Below are 26,168 nucleotides of genomic sequence, written 5' to 3' on the forward strand. Positions count from 1 at the left end.
TTTTTTTGTGGAGTTAAAACATTTGAAATAAGAAGCTGGGGGGAAATCACTCTAGGATAAAGTACAAGGTGTGACAGAGGTGAAGAAGGCCATGAGGAGGCTGGTGCAGGTCAGAGATGAAGTGACTCGGGCTGGAAAGGCAACTGCGAGCAATGGGTGGGTTTGAAATCCACTTTATTTGTGGGGCCAGCGGGATTTGCCGATTGGCTGTGGGATGTGAAGGAAAGACTGGAGGCAAGATGTCTCTGAGGTTTTGGTTTTGAATGAGTGGGAGACTGGTGATACCGTTAACTAAGATGGGACAGCGGGGGAAAGGCCAGGTTTAGGGGATGGGAACTAGGGATCCCGTTGTGGACACGTTAAGGGTAAGCATCCACATGGAGACTGGGTTGGCAGCTGGATAAACGAGCTGGGAGTTGAGAGAAGAGGTTGGCTGGAAATACAAAATCTGGAATCATCAGCATGTAGTGGAACCGTTATAGACCTGGACAGAATCCCACAGGAAGCAAGTGTACGTGTAGAAGGCCAGGACCGAGCACCGGGGAACTGCAGCATAACTGGCTGGGAGGAGTTAATTTGATTTCTCTTGTTCTGATTCCATGCTTACTGAGCAACCACCTGATTATTACTTCCCACAGGAAGTAATGACACAGGTCCATACATAAAGGAAAGACTGGTCAGATGGACTTGGAATATTCTAGTTCCTGGAACAGTTCTTATTGTAAATAAATTGATCACGCTCACAAGTTTGGTTTGACTCAGACCCTGAGACGGAGCCATTCTCAACGTGCTGACAAGATCTGATGGTGAGTCTGCATAAGAGGAAGCCAGACCCAGGACTGAAAATTCCATGAGGAAATGAATGCCACACTGCTTGCTGGCACTTCCTTGGCTCACAGTAGCCTGCTAAGGGAGAATGTTGCCAGAATTGTTGAGAAAACCCCTAGCCAATTATAGTTAAGAGAATATTCCCTCTTTTGACTGTATCCTTTCTTCCACTGTAAAAGCACGGATCCATCACTGTGTATCTCACATCATTTTTCTTCCGTTCTGATCTTGTGTTTCCTTAGGCCAGGATCCTTATTACTTTATTACTATTTGGGGTGCAATCTATGTGTTTGCTCTAAATCTATTTTTTAAAATTCTATCTCATTTGAATAGGTAGTATTCAAGTGGTTCAAAAATCAAAATGCCATAAGGTATACACTGAGAAATCACCTTTTCACCTCTTCCTATGCATGTTCCCCCCGCAGTCACTGCCCCTATCCCATTTAGTTATATATCCCCTTCCAACTGTAGTTTTTGTTTTCTCTGCTGTGCTGTGATGATAAGAAAAACATATTCTATTCCTTTTGGGAGGAGATGAGTAATTTCTGATAAAAGTTCAGGCTCGGGGCTTCCCTGATGGCACAGTGGTTAAGAATCGCCTGCCAATGCAGGAGACACGGGTTCGAGCCCTGGTCCGGGAAGATCCCACATGCATCCCACGGGCAGAGCAACTAAGCCCGTGCGCCACAACTACTGAGCCTGCACTCTAGAGCCTGCGAGCCACAACTACTGATTCTGTGTGTCACAACTACTGAAGCCCGCGCGCCTAGAGCCCGTGCTCCGCAACGAGAAGCCACCGCAATGAGAAGCTCACGCACTGCAACGAAGAGTAGCCCCTGCTCACCGCAACTAGAGAAAGCCCATGCACAGCAACAAAGACCCAATGCAGCCAAAAATAAATAAATAAATAAGTAAATTTATTAAAAAAAAAAAGTTCAGGCTCAAATTGCATTCCTCTTCCCTGTCCCTTTTAGTCTAAAACATGCATACCCTAACATTTCCAGTGTAACATGGTTAAACAGCTCCCTGGCTAAAGCAGTTCAGAGATATTCAACTATTCAATGCCTATTGTTTTGGGAATAAAAATGGCTTGTGCTGGCCCAGTGAGAAAAAATAAGGAGTTCATAAAAGTTATTGGGGAAAATGTGTTTGTGGGAGGCGGACTGACATGTAACTTCAGAAAACAATAATAAAAACCTCAGCTGAGAAGTTGTCCTCTTTTCTCTCCCATGGTGTTGCAGATTGTTTTCCAAAGATAGCTGCCTCAATATATCTCATCCCACATGCTCTTCTTATAATGTGTCATTGACACTTTCCATTGAGTGGTGGGGCCTGTGTTCCCTCCCCTTGAACTTCAGCTGACCTGCATGACTGCCTCACCCAACAGAATACAGGGAAGGCTGTTCAGCTAAATCCAGGCAACTCTCAGAACCATGACAGGTAATAATACAGTGATTCCAATCAAGCAAAATTTGAGGTTATTCATTATGCAGGATAAAAACAGGAACATGGTCTTGACTTTTAATCATTTTTACTTTTTCTTTGCTCTTGATTCTTTAATTTTTATTTAGATTTTACTTTAATTTCATCTATTTTTTTGTCGCAGGTCACCTCAAATCCTTTGTGTAAGTGGGTCTAAGTATAACATAATTACATTTTTGAAGTGCTCTTTTATCTAACCCAGTAATATAAACTCCCTAGTGTTATTCTGTAAATGACAAGGATGACCCATGAAAGCTTTATCACCATTTTTGAGGACTTTTTTAATTAAAAGAAAAATGATTGCTTTGTGCAGATTTTTCTACATTTTTTGCTTCTTTACCCCTCAAATAGATCCTTTTCCATGAAAGTTTGATAGAAATAATTAGGACCTCATCCAAGAGGACCAGAGTTTCTCAACAGACATTTATTGGCTACTACCGTGTGCCAGATATTAGATGATGTGCCGAACACAAAAAGACCCACTCCCAGATTACAAAGTGGCTCCTGGGCTACTGATTATTTAGTTATAAAATGTCTACCATATGCAAGGCAGAGGCATACATGGAAAAGTCTCTGAATGCCTTCAATGATGAAGTATTTAAAACAACAACAACAAAATAAAGCAAAGCTATCAAGTGACCTGACAGGCAATTTAAAAAAGTGACTGGAAAAAATTATACAACAATTTTACAGTACGTTTATATATCTATGAAATCTGTATAAGAAACAGAGCTAATACATTCTCTCCCTAGTCACAGAAGTGAAATAATGTTATCACATATGGCATAAACCTTACAAAAATGAAATTATATTTAATATAAAAGATCATGAGATCTGCATGATGGAATATTACAGTTCTTAAATACATTATTAGTCATCGCTTTTTCAAGTTTAACTGTAATGAAATTTTAATCAGCTTTCCTAAATTTAATCTTGATCCAAGTGTTGTCACTATCTACTACCCATTAACCTTTGAGGAAAGGTGCATGAAGGTAGGAACCATATCTATTTGTTTACCATGGTATATTCAGCATCTGGCACATAGTAGGCACTCAATAAGAATCTGCTGAATTAGTAAACTGGAAACACATAATTAGATCAGATTAAAGATAACAGTTTTACTCAACAAGCACTTCCGAATACTTGGTATGAACACAGCACTGCCTGGGGTGTTACAGAGGACTACTAGAAGTAGAAGACACTGTCCTTATTCACAGCTAGGTGCACAGTATTATTTGCATTTATAAACCTTTAAGATAAAATATAAACGTTAAAAAATTCATATTAGAAATAAATACAGTCGTCTCTCGGGATCCAAGGGGGACTGGTTCCAGAACATTCCCCCCTCCCGAGGATACCAAAATCTGTGGGTGCTCAAGTCCCTTATATAAAATGGCACAGTGTTTGCATGTAACCTGTGCACACTGTCTTGCGTACTTTAAATCATCTCTAGGTTACTTATAATACCTAATACAATGTAAATGCTATATAAATAGTTGCCAGTGCACCTGGCAAATTAAAGTTTTGCTTTTTGGAATTTTCTGTAATTTTTTTTCCTGAACATATTCAATCCACAGTTGGTTGAATCCACAGATGGAGAACCCAAGGATTGGAGAGCCAACTGTAATTCTCATATTATTATTATTATTATTTTTAACATCTTTAGTGGAGTATAACTGCTTTACAGTGTTGTGTTAGTTTCTGCTGTATAACAAAGTGAATCAGCCATATGCATACGTATATCCCCATATCCCCTCCCTCTTGCATTACTACTGAACTCTGGCTACGCACCAAATACAAGAAAACTCAGCAAATAGATGAATTAGTTTTGCAAGCTCTTAGAGGACAGGAGAAAATGATAGTATGAATTTCATATCCTTTCTGGAATTAACTTTCAACTAAAGAAATGAAAATAAGTTTACAATGCACAAAGCCATATTTATGGTGACATACTCATTGGTGTACGAATGGGGAAAAAAATCTATCCAAGCTGTCAACAAGGGGCCACAAAAAAGTAAAAACCAATTTTACTCACACACTGTTTGAGAAAAAGAAAATGAGCCTTTTACTCACTGCTATAGAAATTATGAGTAGGGAAAATAAATCATTTTAAATAAAGCAAATAATGTTTTATATTATAAACAATTAAAGTAGGATGGCATTTGAAGACCACATCCAAATCTGAGATTAAATTACTGTATTAACTAGGTACAGAAAGGCAAGGGAGAAGGGATGAAGAGTGAAAAAAGATACAGAAAAGTAAAAAGGAGCTATAAGGAAATACCTTCTCCCAAACGCACAGAGTAACACACAGCAGAGACACAGGGATACTGAGGGGGAAGAAAGATACACTTACTCAGATCTTGGCTTCACCCATCCAGGATTCCTCCTCAGAATTGTGCCATAATGTAGTCTCTAATATTTGTGTCTGAATGTGTGCTGGCCTTGTGTACTTCTAAAGACTTTTTAAGTTATGCTGTTTTCCTAACTAAGCTGAATTAACTTGAAAATCAGCGGTCACATGCCTGCCTTGCTTTATGGCTTGAGCTGGATTAAAACTGTGGTTAATAAAAAGCGTCCAATTTTATAGTTCCTCTTCTGAATCTTGATCATAAATTTCCTGAGGTTGTCTCTTAATATTGATTACCAAGTCAATGGTTAAAATGTTTGTCAAACACTGAAGAACTGAAGTTAGTAACTGGTATTTACCAGCAACTGATTCCAAACCTGTCTGGTTGCTTATCATGGGTTGATTGGTTTGCAGGGCATGGAGAGCTCTTATATATGTTTGTGGAAAGCTGTAATTTCCTTTCTTAGACTTACACAAGATTTTGGGAACGCCTAAAACTGCATTAGCTATTATCATACTAACCATGGTTTCTTCCGATCGCCGGCATTTTTTGGCATAGCCGAGAAGACAGTAATGCAGCAGGATCTCAAAGTTACCACCCACTGGCAAAACACAACCAGCTGGTACAGATGAGAAACAGCAACTCTGGGAAGTACACGTCTCCAGTGACCTATCTCTCACTGGTAATATGCTCCCCTTCCTAGCACTTTCTGTGACCTGTAAATGTTCGTAAGAAGTTTCGTTTCTAGTACTGTCTGTTGAGTTAGCAGAATTGCTCTCAGTGAATGGTTCATGGCCGTCCCTTGCCCTGGCTTTGTCTGCAGGGAAACCTCTCAGTGCTGCATCTGCCTGGTATGTATCTGTTAGAGTCACCGCTGGTGTTGAACACAACATATTTGTTTCTAACTCTACACTTGGAACTACCAAATCTGAACATGCTTTTAAACTTGTTTGAGTTTTTGCCAGTTCACCCGTGTTCTGTACAACTGTGTCCTGAGATGGCCTTTGTATTGAGCCATTAACAATTTCTGGTAAGTCATTGCTTTCTCTACGACTCTTATAAATAAGAGGACTTGAAGTACAATTTGGGTCACTGGCTTGTGTCACATAATTTAGATCAAGCTCTTTAAATAATTGCCGAAGCATTTTAAACGCCCCGTGTAAAGCATCCTCATGTTGTTCAACAAGACCCTGCACTGGACCACAAAGAACTACACAGTGTGGTGTAAACGAACATGTGCTCATCAAGCCAAGATGAACATACCTTTTGGATCTAAGAATAAAGGGCTTACAAAACTTCACCACAGCAGTGTTAGAGAGTTCACACTGAGAAGAGGCCTGTGGTAGTACAAAGGGAGCGAGACCAGTGACTCTCCGGATAAGAGAAAGTTCTTCAGATGATAAACACTCCACCACGGATATGCCATGCAGTCCTGCACAATAAATTACTAAGTCTGGTTGTTTCACAGTAGATAGGAGCAATTTTACATTCTGCTTCTGTAAATATTTCATTATTGCTTTTGTCCTTTCTGTAATCCAAAACTGAGATGTCCGAAACTGTGCTTCTGAATTTAGAATAAACTCTGACCCAGAAGTTGAAAAAAGAGGCTGAATGGTTTCTATTACCATCACTATTCTTAGGTCACCGTCTGCTGGACAGTACACAGAAAAGTCTCTGGGAAGCACAAGCCCGGCTATGATCCTGGAATCGGAAACAGGAAGGCCGGTGACACCAACTTTCAACTCGACGAAACAGTCATCCACTAACTCAAGTACTTCTTCAAACCCACTTTCACAAGCTGTACACTTGAAAAAGTAGTCACACATCAACTGTGATACAAAGTTGTGATTATTTCTTCCCACTCTTCCACAGAAGTATGCTCCTAAGAGCATCTCTAAAGAGCTCCTACACAATGGTCTCTCTTTGGTGGATGAAGAAAAGACGGACAGAAAGTGTCTACTTAAGGAGTGGTCCATCACGTAGTCTAATATTTGTGTCTGAAATGTTAGAAGAGCTTGGGAAATAAACTTTTTCCAGTGCCTTCCGTGGGTTTGAATATTTTCAGAAAAGAAAGAATCCTTTTCCTTGTCTGTGATTGCATGAAGTTCTCTGAGTAAATGGCAAAGATAGATAATAAATGTTTTAGCACCATCTCCTGTTTTTCTTAGATGACTGGAAACACATGCCACCATCATCCTGTACAAGAAAGAAATAAAGCAACTCAGATTCTCAGAGCGCTGCCTAAATCAAGCTGAAACCATGTTTTTACAGCTACAGGCATAAAACGAGAAGACTGTCTCTGTGATATCCTTAGTTTTATCCTTTTTAAAATTACTTTGTTCTACTTCAAGATTCTAGGGGTTGGGTCGAGCAGGAAGGAAAGGAGTAAGACATGCTCTCGGCAGTTGTTAACGATTCGACGTCTGGGAATGCTCCCGCGGGCAGCGGGCAGCGCGCTCTAACTCAGCGTACACTTGTCTCGTCCAAGGTCAGTTCTTCCAGGAGCATAACCTCAGGGACAAGATTCAGAGAGATGGCCTGAGGGCTGGAGTGCGGGACCTGAGTACCTGGTTATAGGATGCTCTAACGGTCTGGAGCGTGACACGCAAGTACCTGGCTATGGGATGCTCTAAGTGTAGCGCCTTCAGGAGGCGGCCGCCATCCCGGCTGAGCAGCACCTCGCCAGTGGGCTTGGTACACAGAACTTGCCGTCCTTCGGGCCCCAAGCAGCAGCTCACGACGGTTTCTAGCACTTCCGCCACCTGCAACGCCGCCCTCACAGATCCCGCAGCAGCCATAGCCCTTCAGCCTCCGACGGCTTCGGGTCGCCGCCTGTGGAAGCCCAGGACGACCAGGAGCGAGGCGCAGGCGGAAGCGGAAGAGGCGGGGAGGAGGCCGGAAGCCGGTGCCGCTCGGTTTCCTGGTTGGGTGAGGGTCTGCCTTCCCGCCCGCTCAGCGGGAGAGCCGCGCTGTTCTGCCAGTAGGAGCTAGCGGTCCAAAAGCCCGCGAAGATGGGAAAGAGGTCGGGGCTTCTCGGGAGCTGTCCCCGGACAGGAAACCGCAAGCCCTTCTCCCCCTCCTCGGTGAATTCATTCCTCTCTCTTGGAGGCTTCAGCTGCCACCAGATCCCTCCGTCTCCCAGGAACTCGGCACGAGAGCGGAGGGACTGGGCACCGCGGCTAGAGCTCGGTTCGTTCCCGACCGCCCTCGAAAGTTCACTGTTTCGTAACAAAAACCTCTGCCTTGGACTCGTGCACATCCTGGCCACACTCTGCATCAGTGGTTCTCTTTCGGGTTGCAGGACAGATGAGGAGGCCCTGGCCACGGTCACGAGCTGCAGGTTTCGTGCTTTCTGCTGGGGGCTTTGCCACATTTCCTGGGCTTAGGTATCACTATGAAACCCACCACAGTTTAATTTTTCTTTAGCAGAGGTGATAGATGTGAACACTTAGCCACATTGGTAATCAATAGGATGCTTTAAAAACACAGTGACCCAAGATTATTGGACACAATCCGACGGCAGAAAAAAACATACTATTAAGCAGAAACAACATACTGTTTCGTATACTGACACACACATACCCTCTCTCTTAAGGATGAAATGGTTAAGAGCATAGGCTTAATATTTACACCTGGGTTTGCTGTGCCATGTACTTATCTGTGACATTCTTTTGTCTCCACTTTTCTCATCTTAAAAAAAAATGGTGATAATAGATACGTAAAAAAAATAAAATAAAATCAAGGTTTTAAGGAGGGTGAGAATGTTTACAAGGCGGTTTGTTTTTACATGGTGCCTCGTAGGTACTAAGCACTCAACAAGTACAACATACTCAACAAATTACTGTGACGTGTCACCACTGTAGGGGCCCACTGTCTCCACAAGAAAGGGGTATTTTGTAAGGTGCAAGAGTTGATTATCATAACACAATACAGAACACCTATTAGAGTGTGGTCAACATTAGTAAAATTATTTACCTTGTAGATGTTTCACTGAGGTTGAACGGTGAGGGCCTGTTTTCCCTACCCCTTATTCCTATGCACAGGACAGAGGAAGCCTGTCAGCCCTCCCCTTCCCCCCAGTAAGGCAGAACCAACTCACTATTAACCAGAAGGAACTGGATCCTGAGGGGTGCAAATATGGGAGGGGAGGATGATGGAGGAAAAGAGGAAAACTAAAGAGGAATGATTTCTTGGAACATATGTGATTTTGACTCAGTATGGACTAATAGGTGATTTGCGGGGGGAAAAACTTTTTCATGTGGGTTTTGTATATATGCTTGTGTAATGGCAAGTTTTTCTTTTTTTAGGCAGCACCACGCGGCTTGTAGGATCTTAGTTCCCCAACCAGGGATTGAACCCGGGCCCCAGCAGTGAAAGCACCAAGTCCTAACCACTGGACAGCAGGGAATTCCCAAGGTTCTTTCGTTTTTACCCATCACAAAGGGGTTACTTGATTCAAGCAGTGGACTATTACAAACATTTAGAAGTCAAGTCAGAGTTCTATTTAAGTGTACAGTGGAAAGATAATGGACATTGAAGTCAGACATGGATTCAAACTTGGGCTCACTGTCACTCTTACTATGTAGCTTTTAGAATCATTTAACTTCTCTGAGCCTCAGAATCTTCATCTATAAAATGTAACTTCCACTCATCTGAAGGTTATTATGAGTATTCAAGAAGAATGAATATGAAGCATCACGTAAAGCATACATTAAGGATTCTAGCTGTTAAATCCCTTCCAAGCCCTTCACCATCCTTCACAACTACCCCCCCCAACAAAATTTTTAATTAAAGAATTAAGACGAAATAATCTAGTCGCCATGTTATACTCAGTCGTTTGATCAGTTTGCTCTTTTTAAAAATTTTATTTAGAATGCCTACTTGTCAAAGTTAGCATCATTTTACAGATTAGAAAAATTCAATTATTTTGTCTCTGCAAATGTTTATAATAGGTTAGGAATAACAGATTAGAAATGTAATACGTTACAAAACAGTTGCCTATGACTATCTGTACATTTACTATGCACCTTAAGGAAAAGAATTTGACAGTGCGCTGTACTTACACTGCAGATAACATCCTTTTATTCTATTTTACAAAACTGACCAGTGGTAGTATTTGAATTTATAAATGGCCATTAAATAGGATATTTAACTTAAATGAATAGTTAGCATGCTAAAAAGTGAAAATTTTCAACTGAAGTTCTGTGGCTCATCAGTTCAAATGTTTCATGGCATTTTTTCTTTAAATAAATTTCAATATTGTAATACTAAAATAATCTTACATAATAAATGCAGAAAGATAAAATTTTCTAAATATTTTAGAAAGTATATTCACATTCATTTTGTCATGGGTTTCTTGTGGTTCTTCTAAATATGTTAATCATATTAAGGAGACACTGGTCCTATACAATTTTAACAGTCCATCTTCAATTAAAAACTGTAACGAAACAAACAGTATGTTAAGAGTAACAAAAAGCAAATTAAATATACTAAATTCACACTATAGGTAAACAGAATGAAAGCAAATTACATAATAGTGGCAGGTTATATACATTTTAAGGAAACTTTTTTTTTCATAAATTTATTTTTATTTATTTTTGGCTGCGTTGGGTCTTTGTTGCTGTGCGCAGGCTTTCTCTAGTTGCAGCAAGTGGGGGCTACTCTTCGTTGCGGTGGCTTCTCTTGTTGCAGAGCATGGGCTCTAGGCGCATGGGCTTAGTTGCTCCGTGGCATGTGGGATCTTCCGGGACCAGGGCTTGAACCCGTGTCCCCTGCATTGGCAGGCAGATTCTTAACCACTGCGCCACCAGGGAAGCCCAAGAATCTCTTTTTCCATGTAGTCAAATAAGATAGAGGTTGAAATGTAAACTTAGTGATTTGTGTGGGGTTCCCCCCGACCCCGCTATGGTTCAATTTGGAAAATTTGGTATAAATGCTAATTTTAATATTTTATTTCTATACATTTAACATAATTCAAAATAATCTGCAGCATCATGTATGGCTCATTATCAATGTATGTCAAACAAAGAAAACCCCCAAATATATTCATTGCTCACTAGAAATGCTAAACACTGGAAAAAATGGAATTTTATACATTTTTTCCTAAATATTTGACTAAGATATTCTTCAGAAAGTTAAAACTGCCTTCTCCACATAATTTTGTGTGTATATGGCACGAGTTGACACCCTAAAACAGTGTGAATTCCATCAAAAAGGCACTGTTTACAATATGCAGAATAATCTGACAAGTCTACTTCAATGATGTCTGAAAGTGAAGGATATATTTGAGAGAGGTGAATTGACAAACCCTTATAAAAGTACAGCATTACTGTTTAAATATGCTATAGCTATATAAAAAGAAATAAAGTGACAGAGAAATGACCCTTTTGTGATAATTAAGACTACAAACACTTTGAATCATATTATAGTTCTGTAACACAAAAATGACAAAAAGTATTTTCTTAAAGGCACAAAAGCGTGAATACTGAATGAGGGTTTTATTTTACAAGGCCAATTGTTTCAATGGAATGGTAACAAAGATTACACTGTATAAGTAATACAAAAAAGTACTGACATGAAATATAAGTAAAATATCTATTGCTGAAACTTATTTCACATGCCCTATTTATCATCTTTTCCCGGGCCAGCTACGTCTCACTAAATGGTAGATAACTGAAGGCATAGTATATTTAACAACTAAAACAGAAATGCACACATCAATAATTATTACTCATTTAAATTTTCAAGTGAAAAAATAAAATTTTTGATCAAATGAAAAAAAAAACTGGTCATAGGTCTTAAATCCTAAAAACCACCATGAGGCTCTCAGACAACTGGGAACTGTAAATCACAATTTTTATGAATCCATTGTGAAGGAAGATTAATCTCAGGTGGAGAACATTCAAAGTCAACTACATATACGGCTAAATACAAAGTTAATTATGTGTTTTAAAGTATTCACATACTAAGCCTAGTATAAGCACTGATCTAAAACTAAGCCACCAATTCCTGAGTTTTGTGTTCAATTCACAGAAAGGAACTCACACAAATAAAAGCATAAGAAGACTATTAGATTAGATATATGCTTTTAGTGTATAAGAAACAGTCATGAGTAACCCTGCTCTTTCTCATGAAATAGTTTTTGACTCCTTGAGTAATAAAAGCCCATAACACATTTGCCCTAACAAGAAAATATACAAAAGTAAATAACTACCTCTCCAGTCTTAGAAGATAACCATACAAATAAAACACTGTTTAGACCAAATGAAAGTAACATACAAGTGGATAAGACTAAAGTCCCAAAGGGGAGTTGCCAACAAAAAATATAAGTTTTCCGGGTTTAATAATGAAATTATTTTGTGATCAGCCAATCAACTTATATAAATTAATACTAATTTAAACCATAATAAAGGATCAAGTTGTACAGTATTTACAAAATATATATCAATGAATAGGCAGTAGAGCATAACATTGGTAACAGAAAGTGAGTATAAAAATTATATCAACAAGTATGAAATACAAACAAAAACCCACCTATTCTAGTGTAGTCATATTATACCTATACTTATACTGGGTGTAGGTATATGTTATTTATGTATAATCTATTTAAAAAATGTTTTCACACATACATATGGAATACATTGTTTTGCCAAAAATACATGGGAAATAGCTCTTCATAAAATCTAAGGATGTTTAAGATAGCTATATTGGTGGGGTAGAAAAACGCAGGCCCTTTTAATCATTTTCCGTTTTCGTACTTTAGCAACCATTCCTTGATTGTATACCTACATGGCATAAACATTTGATTATATTTTTAGTAGTGTCTCACAGTCTCTTCTTAATCGAAGGCAAGTGTAGCCAGAGCAATTATTCTCCCTGACCTTCATTTTCGTTTCAAAATCTACTTTCAGAATTCTAAGACGCATAAAGGAAAAACATTAAACTGAAAAAAATATTTAGGAAAAATGTTTGCCTGAGCCTGAACAAAAGGAATCTTGAGGAATTGTGGTTTTGCCACAGACTGCAGTTACTGAGAACAGAGGAGGATAACAGAGAATTAAACTTGAATTAAACTTGATGCTCTTCTTAGAGGCTCAACTTATTGCACATTTTGAAGAAACCACTTTTAACATACACATAAACACCACCACACGAAGTGTCTTTCCTCATCGTCCTTCTCTTTTTGGCTTTTGAAGTAAAATGTTGGTTATATATATGTTTTCTATTCAACTGTTTCACTGAACACACTAGAATCTAAATGAAAGCTAAAATATGTTTTTCATAATGAAAAATGACTATCAGCATTTCATACGCCCTATAATTCCATCTCTAAAATTTGGCCTATGTTATTGGACCAACTGAGTTTTAAAAAAAAAAAAGAAAGAAGGACTGCAATCAAGTTTGACCACACTTTTTTCAGCAAGTGCTTAAGGGGGTGTTATACAGGTATGATAGGAAATATATAATCAGTAGATCTGAGTACCAGGGTTTTTTTTGTTGATATACACATACATATATTTATACCTGTATCTATAAATATTAAATTCTAGGGGTTAAAAAAAATCTTGTGTAAACTTTTGATAAAGCAGTTTGCCACCTTGTCTCTCAAATCAATTTTGACCACAATTTTTTTTTTTTTTGCTGTTTCTAAGAAGACAATTGAGTTGAATGCTTTAGAAATGATTTAACAGTACAGTGCATTGAACTATTTATGTCTATTATCCCATCATTTCCCATTCTGTAATTCCTTACTGACAGAAGTTTTGTGCCGGTTTTATGAAGAAAATAGATTGCTACACATATATTTATAAGATTGATAGCATTTTTGTTATGAATGACATTAATGCTATATATTTCATAACACGAACATACCACAGACTACAAAGACTACTGTAAGGTATACATAAGACACAATTGTGTATACATGTGGATTTATTATACTCACATGTAGACACACTCTCACAAAAGCTAGAAATGTTCTGGCACTTAACACATAGTTCACTTTAATAACCAAATAGAATAGCTCTTATTTCAGGGTTAAGGATAGAAGGTAGGAAAAGTCAACAGTTCTACATATATTTCTAAGGTTTTCTGTTTTAGAAATATTGTGATGTTTTAATAAAGACCAAAGCAACTTCCACATTGGTCCCAGGCCAAACATGATCATTCCAGTTCATTGATTCAATGGTAAAGAACTTCTACTTAAACATGAAGTTTATTATGACTTGAAGCAAAATCAGGAGAAAAATGATGAAGTAGTCTTTTTGTTGCAGAAAATAATCCGTGGCAGGTGTGCTTGAAATTAAATGATTTCGAAGAGCCATAATATTTCTACAAAAATAAGCAACAATAAATTTAATAATTATTTACCAAAAATGTTAGCAAAGAAATCACAATTTGATATATGGTCACAGAATTTATTGTATAAAATTCAATTGTATAAAGTTCAATCAATTACTACCACCTGAACAGGGAGCTGATTATGCTTTGTGGAAACACTATTAGGTCTTGCCTAATCTATACTCTGCACTGTACCAAATATATTACTTAATGATGTGTGTTAAACATAATTTTTAAAGTTTGATGACTTTAAAATATATCACTTTCTTTGTTATCACAGTGGTTTTAAAACAAAAATTTTGCTCCTTAGTTGGCCCACTAAGGTTCTTTTATCTTTCTTTAGGAGGCAAAGGCAGAGTTGGAGAAAAATCCTTAATTCACCAGGAAAAAAATAATTAATACAACAAATTTTGTGACATTCCTAACTTGAAGAATGCTCTGTAGGCATTTCATATGCTAACAAAAATAAAATGTTAATTTAGTCATAAAATGAGCTTACATTATCCTCATGCCACTCTAAACACTTTTGGCTAAAAAGAGCTGATTAGTGAAGACGTTTTTCTTTTTCTGACTTCTTCTATTAAAGTGTTTTACGAGTATAGAGAAAGAAAGGAGGCAAATATGAACAAGTAGGCTCGTTAATTTATAAATATAATTAAGTTAGGAAACTCGAGCACTTTATATAAGGGCTAATGATACCAAGATGCAGAAGACACGCTGCCTGCTCTAAAGAAGCTCATGGTCCAAGTGGGGCAGGGTGCAGGGAGGTAAACAGACACACACAATTAGCAACCCTGTAGCGCAGTAAGCACTCAAAAAGGCTATGTATAGGGAGCCATACAAGCCAAGTGGAAGGATTAATAACTACAGGGCAGAGTGATTAGAAATGTTACAAAAAGGGTGACATTTGAGTTATATTCTGGAGGATACACAGGGATTTTCTTGAGGGGCAAGGTGGGAGGAAGGGCAATCTAAAAAGCGGATGCAGTGTGGGTAGAGACCCAAAGACGGGAGAGCACAGTATATTCTGGAGATGTGAGGAGTTTCATAGGACTAGAGCATGGGTAAGTGTAGAGGAATGGCGGGAAATGAGGCTATAGATGAAAACAGCAATTAAATGTAAGCCACAGATCACCAAGAACAGAAACAAATATCTTAAAAACAAATCCTCCACGACGTCTAGCGCTGAGTGCTGAATACACAAAAGAAGGTTGGCTAATATTAAAAACACTTAACATCTGATATAGCAATGGGAGACAACCGGTCTGACCTCGTGCTAGCCTTACCAGTGCAGCAGGATCAGGACCCCTTCCCGCCCACGGAACTTCCCTAGGTGTTATGACCGTTAGTTGCTGGATCTTGCAGAGATGAGTGAGGGGGTGGGTCTGGGAGTGCGCAGGGAACACCTGAATCTCAGGGTAGTGGCTATTTGCCCACTGTTATGGAAGTGTTTCAATATTTTAATAGCTGGTGCATTCCAATTAAAATCAGTCATGTACAAAAGAGACTGGCTTTCTCAGGAACCACCCCACTTCCGCATTCAACCCAGCTACATTCCTAGTATGCTACAGCAGTAAGGTGAAGAGATTCCAATTCCAGTCTCACAGATGAGACAAAACAACCTCCCCATCTCTCCCAAATATTTTAGTGCTGAAGGAATCTCCTAAGTTTCAGTAATCAGGTGACAGACACAAAGGTTCTATTTTAGCTTAGCAATGTTATAAAAATGTAAAGTTTGTGTATGATTTCCTACATAACAGGATTCTTAACTCCTCTAGACTCAAGTGAATAGTCACTGTCGTATATATTACCTTTTAATTTCTTCCTGTGTTTGTTTTATAGATTCAATGGAAGTTTGAATGTCTCCCAGTTCTATCCCTTTTTTTCTTCTTGCACTTGGTTTTACTGATTGAGCTAAAAAGACATTTAGAATAAACTTGGTGAAAACAGTGAACATATTTAATTATAAACAATCTAAATTTCAGATTAATGATTCTCATGTAATAATTTTCCTAGGCATTATTTTTATGGCTTAGAGACTAACATACTACTCCTAATACTTGGCATTTTTGAAGTTTCAATCACATTTCAAAACTAGAACACTACAGATATATTTAAAGTAACCACGAATTAGTTAAATTTTGGATTGAATCAGCTTTATTTTTTAACCAATTAAAATAGACAAAAATATTTCTTTAAAAATACATATATTAACTTGGGGGAGGTATTACTCTCTTCTGCCTCTTGTCTATTTGCCTACATCTGAAGAAGTCAGCTTTTTAAGCTCCCTTTTCAGTTTTTTATTAATTGTTAACGTTACCTTTATTCCTTTAGTCACCGAAACTTTAAACCTTTTCAGTTGGTTTTAATATCTCTTCTACAAATTTTTATTGTCAACCAACAAAGTGTATGGTATTTTTTAAAATCCCTTCTCATACCCATTCCTTCCTTTCCATTTTTGTTCAGAGCTTAACCTCTCTCCAGATCTCAGCTTTCTCATTTGTAAACTTGGGCTAATACTACTACTCAAACTTCACATGGTTGTAGGAAGGTATGTTTAACCTCCAGTTTGGCCCAAATTAAATACTCAGTAAATGTCAGCTGATACATTATAGGTAATATAGTGGAGTGGATAAGAGAATGAATTAAGGAGCCAAAATATCTGCATATATAACATATATATATATATATATATATATATACTGCCTTATGGGGTATACGACCTTGGGCAGGTTAACCCGTGTCTCACTTTCCTCTTCTGTGAAATGGGAACAACAGTATAACTAATACTCCTTTTGAGCACAACAGTACCATGTGACTCCTACTTTTAGAACTTTATTCATTTTATTCCTCTTTTATTCCAGTATCTTGTCCTCTCACCAGCATCCCTCAAGCCTAGATTGCTATAAACCATTAGAAATCCTCATAATTCATCAGGGTTCCTTTCCTCTAAGGACCTTCCCTCAAGCTGAATTCAGCCCCCTTTGCTTTCAACTCTTTACTATTTGTCATCTACTAGTTTCTTAGCGTTTACCATTTATTCACCTCTAGTATTATCTCTGTAAAACTGAGTTCCCCAGCTTAGTGTGAACTTAGTAGAGACTACGGTTTTAAGAAAACTTTATTTTCTTATAATGTCTCAGACATTACCTTAATCCTTGATTATATCTCAGTGTAGTTCAAGACAGTTTATACATTATCTGACTTAAACAAGAATGGCACACTAGTAAATTTAGTTCATAATTTGATATAGTTATATTTTTACTTCTGTGACTTCTAAACACCACAATAATTTATTATGAAAATAAAAAACTTTTCTGAAGCATGGAACTGAGACCAACACTCAAGAAATGCTGCCTGCGTTGAATCTAGGAAACCATCAACAATTTTTCAGAAGCTAACAAGGCATAAGAGCTAGCACTGCAGTGTGGTTCTTGATTTGCATGTTTCCCCTTTTTTCATTTCCTATGCCTTTACCCTGTGGCCTGGTTTTGAAATTTATAATCTAAAATAGCTTTTCTTGTACATCATCCCTGCCCCCACCAAAACTTACAAATCGCCTTGAGTTAATATGAAAAACCATTTTCTGATATCAAACATAGTATAGTAATATACTTTTAAAAATTTAGACTCTTATACTCAATAGTCTACAATAAATATTTTTACCTTCACTTCCAGATGAGTCCTGGATATCAGGTTCTGGGGAGGAATAGCCTTTTGCCACTTTCTTCTGTTGCCTGGTGGGCTTATGTTTCATTTTTGGGACACTAACCTGAAAAAAAAAATCATGCTATTATGTGAATTTGCACTGAATTTTGTAATTAAAGACAATGCTGTACAACTGTCAAAACTGTTCATGGGCACAGTACTTAGAAATAAAAACAAAGATGAAGTAGTCTAATTAAGACTTAACAAATATGATACACTTATACAAATTGTTTAATTTTAATAAGAAACATTAATTTGGCACAAACATCAAAGAGTATAAGAAAATATACAATGAAGAGTTTCCTTCCCACTCCTGACCCATATCCACCCAGTCGCTCCCCCACTAAAAAGGTACTCAATGCTATTAGTTTGTATATCCTTCAAGAGACATTTTTATGCACACACAAATAAGAATATAGATACCTCGCTTTTCTAACTGCACCAGTTAGTACATCTAGTTGAATGTTAAAAATAGTGCTCTTTTAAGATCATACTTATCTTGTTCCCAACATAAGAAACATTCTCAGTGAATGATGTTGGGTTTCCAATAAAATCATTTAGATTGCTTACTTTTAATAATATCTGGATAATGTAGAAAGCATCTTATAATAAATGGAAATGATGTTATTATCTTTTCAGAGCATAATTTAAACTTACTGAAAACATCTGAGTAAATGTACAAAATTCAAAAGTATATTTAACCGTCCATTAGGATTAAATTTTCCTTAGGGAAAAAAAACCAAAGCAAGAGAAGAAACTAGAAACAGAAGGGCAAGGTAATTTACATGCTTAGAAAAACAGGGAACCAGTGGTCATAAGTCTTTAACTCTGTTCTTACCTGTTTATTGTTCTAAATAGGAATTATCCCCAGTTAACTATTCCTTGAAATAATTTTGCAAAATCTTACTCATGGGCTTAAAATTAAAATTTGTATAATTTTATTACAGAAAGTAAATAAAAAGCCAGGTTCTAGATTCAGTCTACACTGTGCCCTGCTACTTCAAGTCATGGAAACTTAAGATTTTATAACATTTAGAATCCAAATCCACATTCTTAGAACAGGTTCAAACTGGAGATTGATAAAGCCTGGTGAGAAGTTAGTTAAAATGAGAAGGGGAGTCAGTATACAAAGATTTAATGTGATCAGTAAACTCTACTGTTAGGAGGAAATTTGGATGCCCTATGTGTCTCTATCATGATAGTGTTGTTAAAGGAAGAAACAAAATTAAAAAATTTTTTAAAGTTTCTAAATTGTGATAACGTGTGTATATGTATACACACACACAAGATAAATTTTGCCATTTTAACCATTTTAAGTGTACAATTCAGTTGTATTAAGTACATTCATAATATTTTGCAACCATCACCACTACTTCCAAAACACATCCATTATCCCAAAGACAGACTCTGTAACAATTAAGCAATAACTCCTTATTCTCTTCTCTCCTCAGTCCCTAGTAACCTCTAATCTTTCTATGAATTTGCTTATTCTAGATATTTTATATAAGTAGAATCAAACAGTATTTATCCTTTTGTGTTCCACTTATTTCACTTAGCATAATATTTTCAAAGTTAATCCATGTTGTAGCATGTAGCAGAACTTCATTCCTTATCATGGCTGCATAATAGTCCACTGTAAATATATACCACATTTTGTTTATCCATCTGTTGATGGACACTTGAATTGTTTCTACACTTTGGCCACTGGGAATAATGCTGCAATGATCACTGGTGTACAGGTATACATCTGACTCTGTTTTCAATTCTTCTGTAGTGGAATTGCTGGATCATATGGCAATTCTGTGTTTAGCTTTTTGAGGAACCACCAAATCATTCTCCACAGCAGCTGCACCATTTTATATTCCCACCAGCAATATACGAGGGTTTCAATTTCTCCACATCCTCACCAACACTTATTTTCTATTTTTAAAATTATTATCATTCTAGTAGGTGTGAAGTAGTACCTGACCTCCTTGTGGTTTTGATTTGCATTTCCCTTATGACTAATGATACTGAGCATCTTTTCATGTGTTTGTTGGACATGTGTGTATCTTCTTTGAAGAAATGTCTATTCAAGCCCTTTGTTCATTTTTTACTTGGAATGTTTGTCTTTGGTTGTTAAGTAAGGAGTTCTGTAGATATTCTGGATATTAAACCCTTACCAGATAAATGACTGCAAATATTCTCTCATGTTGTCTTTCACTTTGATAATGTCCTTTGATACACAAAAGTGTTTAATTTTGATGAAGTTCAATTTATCTATTTCTTCTTGTTGTTCCACATGCCTTTAGTGTCATATCTAAGAATACGGTGCTAAATAAAGGGTCATGAAGATTTATCCCTGTTTTCTTCTAAGAGTTTTATGGTTTTAGCTCTTATTTCAGGTTGTGGGTCCACTTGGAATTAATTTTTGTATACGGTTTGAGGTAGGGGATCCAACTTCATTCTTTTTTTTTTTTTTTGCGGTACACGAGCCTCTCACTGTTGTGGCCTCTCCCGTTGCGGAGCACAGGCTCTGGACACACAGGCTCAGCGGCCATGGCTCACGGGCCCAGCCGCTCCGCGGCACGTGGGATCCTCCCAGACCGGGGCACAAACCTGTGTCCCCTGCATTGGCAGGCGGACTCTCAACCACTGTGCCACCAGGGAAGCCCCAACTTCATTCTTTTACGTGTGGAAATCCAGCACCATTTGTTAAAGAAGCTTTTCTTTTCCCATTGAGTGGACTTGACAACTCTGTCAATGGTATCATTTTTTTAGATTCCACATATAAGTGATATCATATGATATTTGTCTTTCTCTGTTTGACTTACTTCACTTAATATGATTATCTCTAGGTCCATCCATGTTGCTTCAAATGGCATTATTTCATTCTTTTTGTGGCTAAGTAGTATTCCATTGTGTATATACCCCATATCTTCTTTATCCATGTATCTGTTTTGTTTGGAGGTTTTTGATTACTGGTCCACTCTCTTAATTTGTTACAGGTCTGTTGAAATTTTCTATTTCTTTTTGAGTAAGGTTATGTAACATATGTGTTTCTAGAAATTTGTCGATTTCATCTAGGTTACCTAATTTGTTGGCACACAAATATTCATAATATTCTCTTCTAATCCTTTTTACTTCTGTAAGGTCAGTAGTAATGTCCTCACTTTCATTTCTGCTTTTAGTTATTTTCGTCTTCTTGCTGTTTTTCTTTCTTAGTCTAGCTAACTGTTTGTCAACTTTGCTGACCTTTTCAAAGAACTAACTTTTAGTTTCATTGAGTCTATGTTTTTCTATTCTCTATTTTGTTTATTTCCATTCCAAATTTCCTTCTGCTGGCTTTGGGTTTAGTTCCTCCCTTCTTTTTCTAGATCCTCACTGTTAAGTTAGGTTATTGACTGGACATCTTTCTTCTTTTTAATGTAGGTATTCACAGCTGTATATTTCCTTTTGAGCACTGCCTTTGCCGCATCTTATAAGTTTTGGCATGTTGTGGTTTTTGTTTTTGTTTTTTTCATTCATCTAAGTGTTTTCTAATTTCCCTTATGATTTCTTCTTTGATTCATTGGTTGTTTAGAGTGTCTTGTTTAATTTCCACGTATTTGTAAATTTCCCAAGTTTCTTTCTGTTATTGATTTCTAGCTTCATTCCAATGTGGCTGGAAAAGATACTGTGCATGATTTTAATTTTTAAAAAATTTATTTAGATATGTTATGTGGCTTAACATATGTTCTATCCTGGAGAATGTTCCATGTTTACTTGAGAAGAATGTATATTTGTTGTTGTTGGGTAGAATATTCTATATATGTATCTGTTAGGATTAGTTGGTTTATTGTGTGGGTCAAGACTTCTGTTTCCTTATTGATCTTCTATCTAGATGTTCTATTCGTTTTTGAGAGTGATACTGAAGTGTTCATCTATTGTTGTAGAATGGTCTATTTTTTCCTTCATTTGGTCAATGTTTGCATCATCCATTTTGGGGCTTCATAGATTGGTACATATATAGTGATAAACTGACTCTTTTATCAATACATAATGTCTTTTTTTGTCTCTTGTAATAGTTTCTGACTTGAAGTCTATTTTGTCCAATATTAGTATAGCCATCCCAGCTCTCTTTTGGTTACTATTTGCATGGAGTAACTTTTTCTGTCCTTCCATTTTACTCTATTTGTGTCTTTGGATCTAAAGTGAATCTCTTGTAGACAGCATATAATTGGATCATGTTTGTCTTAATCCATTCTGCCAATCTGCCTTTTGAATAGAGAGTTTAATCAATTTACACTTAAGGTAATTACTGATAAGGAAGAAATTCTGCCATTTTGCTGTTTTCTGTATGTCCTATACCTTTTTATGACCTTCATTTTTTTCATTACTACTTTCGTGTTTAATTGGTATTTTTTGGAATGAATTGTTTTGATTCCTTTCTCATTTCCTCTTGTATATGTGTTTTAGATATTTTCTTTGTGGTTATCATGAGAATGAGATTTATGCCTAAATTAATTACAATCTAGCTTGAATTGATACCAGCTTAATTTCAATAGCACACAAAAACTTGGTTGCTAAACAGCTCCATTGTCCCTCCCTATATGTTTTTGTTGTCACAAATTACATCTTTATGCACCGTATGCTCAATAACATAGATTTGTAATTATTTTTCATTCATTTAATCTTTCAAATTTTGTAAAAAATAAGAAGTGTAGTTGTAAACTAAAACTACAATAACACTGGCTTTTATATTTGCCCATCCATTTATCTCTACTGAAAATCTTTATTTCTTCATACAGGTTTGAGTTTCATTTCAACCTGAAGGACTATTTTAGTATTTCTTATATGGAAGGTCTAGTGGAAATGACCTCACTCATCTGGAAATGTCTTAATTTCTCCCTCATTTTTGAAGGACAGTTTTGCCGTACATAGAATTCTTGTTTGACAAGTTTTTTCTTCCAGCACTTTAAATATGTCATCTCATGCCTTTGGCCTCCATGGTTTCTAGTGAGAAATTGGCTATTATTCCTATCAAGGATCGCTTATATGTGATAAGTTGCTTCTCTCTTGCTGCTTTCAAGATTCTTTTTGTCTTTGACTTTTGACAGTTTGCTTATAATGTCTTGATGTGGGGGTCTCTTTGAGTTTATCCTATTTAAGAGTTTGTTGAACTTCTTGGATTTATAGACTCATATCTCTCATTAAATTTGGGGATTTGGTGGACTTTCTTCTTTAAATATTCTTTTGCCTCTTTCTCTTCTTCTCTTTCTGGGACTCCCTTAATGTATATGATGATCCACTTGATGGTGCCCTATAGGTCCCTTAGGCTCTGTTCACTTTCTTCATTCCTTTCTTTCTGTTCCTCAGACTAGATAATTTCAATTGTCCAATCTTGGAGTTAGCTGATTCTTGCATTCCACCTTCTCCAAATCTGCTGTTGAATATCTTAGTGAATATTTCATTTCAGTTATTGTATTTTTGAGCTCCAGAATTTGTTTGGTTTCATTGTATAATTTCTCTTTATTGATATTCTGATTTTGTCTATATACCTTTTTCTTGATTTCCTTTAGTTCTTTGTCCCTGTTTTCTTTAACTCTTTAAACATACTTAAGATAATTGTTTTAAAGTCTTTGGTAAGTCTGGTATCTGGACTTTATCGGGAATGGTTTCTGTCAACTTACATTGTTCCTTTTAATGGGTTTGCATTTCCCTGTTTCTATGTATGCTTTTTTTTTTTTTTTTTTTTTTTTGCGGTATGTGGGCCTCTCACTGTTGTGGCCTCTCCCGTTGCGGAGCACAGGCTCCGGACGCACAGGCTCAGCGGCCATGGCTCACAGTCCCCGCCGCTCCGCAGAATGTGGGATCTTCCCGGACCGGGGCACAAACCCGTGTCCCCTGCATCAGCAGGCGGACTCTCAACCACTGAGCCACCAGGGGAGCCCTCTATGTATGCTTTTTAATTCTTTGTTGAAAACTACACATCTAAATATTATAAGGTGGTAACTCTGGAAATCAGATTTTCCACTTTCTCCAGGGTGTGCTGCTTTCTGTATTGTTGAAGGCTATTGTACTCCATCTGTTCAGTGAATTTCCCAAACTATATTTGCAAAGACTTTTCTCCTTGTTGTGCGTGGTCACTGAAGCCTGTGTTCCTCAGCTTGTGTTTAGCTAGTATTTTGACATAGATTTCCTTGAACACCAGTAGCTAAACAAACAAGACACAAAAACACACAAAAAAACCCCAAACCCAAACTCTCCTAGTCTTAGCAGACAGGCTCTGTGTAGGGGCACTCCTTCAACATTTCAAGCCTAGAAATTAGCTTAAGGTGAAAGGTGAGGGTTTTTGCAGGTCTTCTCTGAGCATAAGCATCTTGCCTTGGGCATTTTCATGGCTTTCTAGATTCTCCTGTATACATGGGGCTTTTCAACGTCCTAGTTTCCCAAAGAATCTCTCCCTAGCTTTTTCTCCTGGGCCTTACATGGCCTATTGTGTGTTTTATTGGTAATCTTTTGCCCCAGGTATCTGCAGGTTGTTAGTTTGGCTTGTACTATTTTCAAGCAATGCCTGCAGCCTTTCTGGCTCAGCTCTGAGTTAGAAAAAAAAAAAAAAGATGCACGCCCTGCATAAATCCTTCAGGTAGCCCCCAGACAGGTTACAAAAGACATACACAGCCCTGCGCACAACTTTCTGGAGGGGTCGACCTCAGTGCACCCCCCTTATGGAGAGGTCGGCTCCTGGCACTTCCCACTTCTGGAGAGGTCATTGGGGCTGAAGCCAGGCAGGACTTTGGGGGCACTCAGAAGCCTTCTGATGGAGCTCTGCATTTGAAGCCTGGATGCAGGAATTTTCAGAAGAGCATGGTGCTGTGCATGATGGCTATTTGGCTTGAAAGACAGACCCCTGAGTTACAAAGGACACTATGATGCCACCCATGGATTTCCCCATATGCTGCACTGACACACAGCACGGTGTCCTCCTTTACAGAGAGGAGAGTTCAGAGGATTCTTCTCTTGCTGCCATCACTGATGTTATAGGCCACTGCTTTCAAGTAGACTGAAGCTGGGGGCGCCTTCAAGATGGTGAAGGAGTAAGACATGGAGATCACCTTCCTCCCCACAAATACATCAAAACTACATCTACATGTGGAACAACTCCTATAGAAAACCTACGGAAGGCTGGCAGAAGATCTCAGACTTCCCAAAAGATGACCTCAAGCAACCTACATGCAGAGGCGGGGCCAAATCCAAAGCTGAACCCCAGGAGCTGTGCAAATAAAGAAGAGAAATGGAAATTTCTCCCAGCAGCCTCAGGAGCAACAGATTAAATCTCCACAATCAACTTGATGTACCCTGCATCTGTGGAATACCTAAATAGGCAACGAATCATCCCAAAATTGAGGCGGTGGACTTCGGGAGCAACTGTAGACTTGGGGTTTGCTTTCTGCATCCAATTTGTTTCTGGTTTTATGTTTATCTTAGTTTAGTGTTTAGAGCTTATAATCATTGGTAGATTTGCTTACTGATTTGATTGCTCTCTTCCGTGTTTTATTTTCTTATATATATATATATTTTTTTTTCCTTTTTCTCTTTTTGTGTGTGTATGTGTATATTTTATTTATTTATTTATTTATTTATCTATCTATCTATCTATCTATCCCTTTTCTTCCGAGCCGTGGGGCTGATAGGGTCTTGGTGCTCTGGCCAGGTGTCAGGGCTGAGCCTCTGAGGTGGGAGAGCTGAGTTCAGGACATTGGTGCCCCAGAGACCTCCTGGCCCCACATAATATCAAGTGATGAAAACTCTCCCAGAGATATCCATATCAACGCTAAGACCCAGCTCCACTCAATGACCAGCAAGGTACAGTGCTGGACATGCTATATCAAACAACTATCAAGACGGGAACACAAACACATGCATTAGTAGAGAGGCTGCCTAAAATCATAAGTTCACAGACACCCTAAAACACACCACCAGATGTAGTCCTGCCCACCAGAAAGACAAAATCCAGCTTCATCCACCAGAACACAGGCACCAGTCCCCTCCACCAGGAAGCCTACACAACCCACTGAACCAACCTTACGTACTGGGAGCAGACACCAAAAACAATGGGAACTATGAACCTACAGCCTGCAAAACGGAGACCCCAAACACAGTAAGCTAAGCAAAATGAAAAGACAGAGAAACAGGGCCTCCCTGGTGGCGCAGTGGTTGGGAGTCCGCCTGCCGATGCAGGGGATGCGGGTTCGTGCCCCGGTCTGGGGGGATCCCATGTGCCGCGGAGCGGCTGGGCCCGTGAGCCATGGCCGCTGGGCCTGCGCGTCCGGAGCCTGTGCTCCGCAACGGGGGAGGCCACAACAGTGAGAGGCCCGCATACCGCAAAAAAAAAAAAAAAAAAAAAAAGACAGAGAAACACACAGTACATGAAGGAGCAAGGTAAAAACCCACCAGACCAAACAACTGAAGAGGAAATAGGCAGTCTACCTGAAAAAG

At 38.0% G+C, this 26,168-nt stretch overlaps 2 protein-coding genes across 8 annotated transcripts in view; both read right to left on the bottom strand.

The window, feature by feature from the left end:
- Positions 1 to 7,911, bottom strand: part of BBS10 (Bardet-Biedl syndrome 10) — a 43,580-nt gene extending 35,669 nt beyond the window's left edge. For 2 of the 3 annotated variants that reach the window (XM_082635345.1, XM_082635346.1), the window contains exons 1-2: positions 7,275 to 7,911; positions 5,925 to 6,857 (exon numbers count right to left, since the gene is read on the bottom strand). In XM_082635345.1, coding sequence (XP_082491471.1) covers positions 5,925 to 6,857; positions 7,275 to 7,459 — 1,118 coding nt within the window. In that variant the 5' untranslated portion in view covers positions 7,460 to 7,911. Of the gene's footprint in view, positions 1 to 1,540; positions 6,858 to 7,274 lie in introns of those variants that run through there. The other variant, XM_082635344.1, reaches the window with a different exon arrangement.
- A 3,225-nt stretch (positions 7,912 to 11,136) lies between these two features.
- OSBPL8 (oxysterol binding protein like 8) overlaps positions 11,137 to 26,168 on the bottom strand; it is a 164,533-nt gene continuing 149,501 nt past the window's right edge. For all 5 annotated transcript variants that reach the window (XM_082636657.1, XM_082636658.1, XM_082636660.1 and 2 more), the window contains 3 exons: positions 17,667 to 17,772; positions 15,812 to 15,914; positions 11,137 to 13,991 (listed from right to left, as the gene is read on the bottom strand). In XM_082636657.1, the coding sequence (XP_082492783.1) occupies positions 13,859 to 13,991; positions 15,812 to 15,914; positions 17,667 to 17,772 (342 nt within the window). In that variant the 3' untranslated portion in view covers positions 11,137 to 13,858. The remainder of the gene's footprint in view (positions 13,992 to 15,811; positions 15,915 to 17,666; positions 17,773 to 26,168) is intronic.

This window comes from Mesoplodon mirus (assembly GCF_964341445.2).
Source record: "Mesoplodon mirus genome assembly, chromosome: 11".
Classification (NCBI taxonomy): domain Eukaryota; kingdom Metazoa; phylum Chordata; class Mammalia; order Artiodactyla; family Ziphiidae; genus Mesoplodon; species Mesoplodon mirus.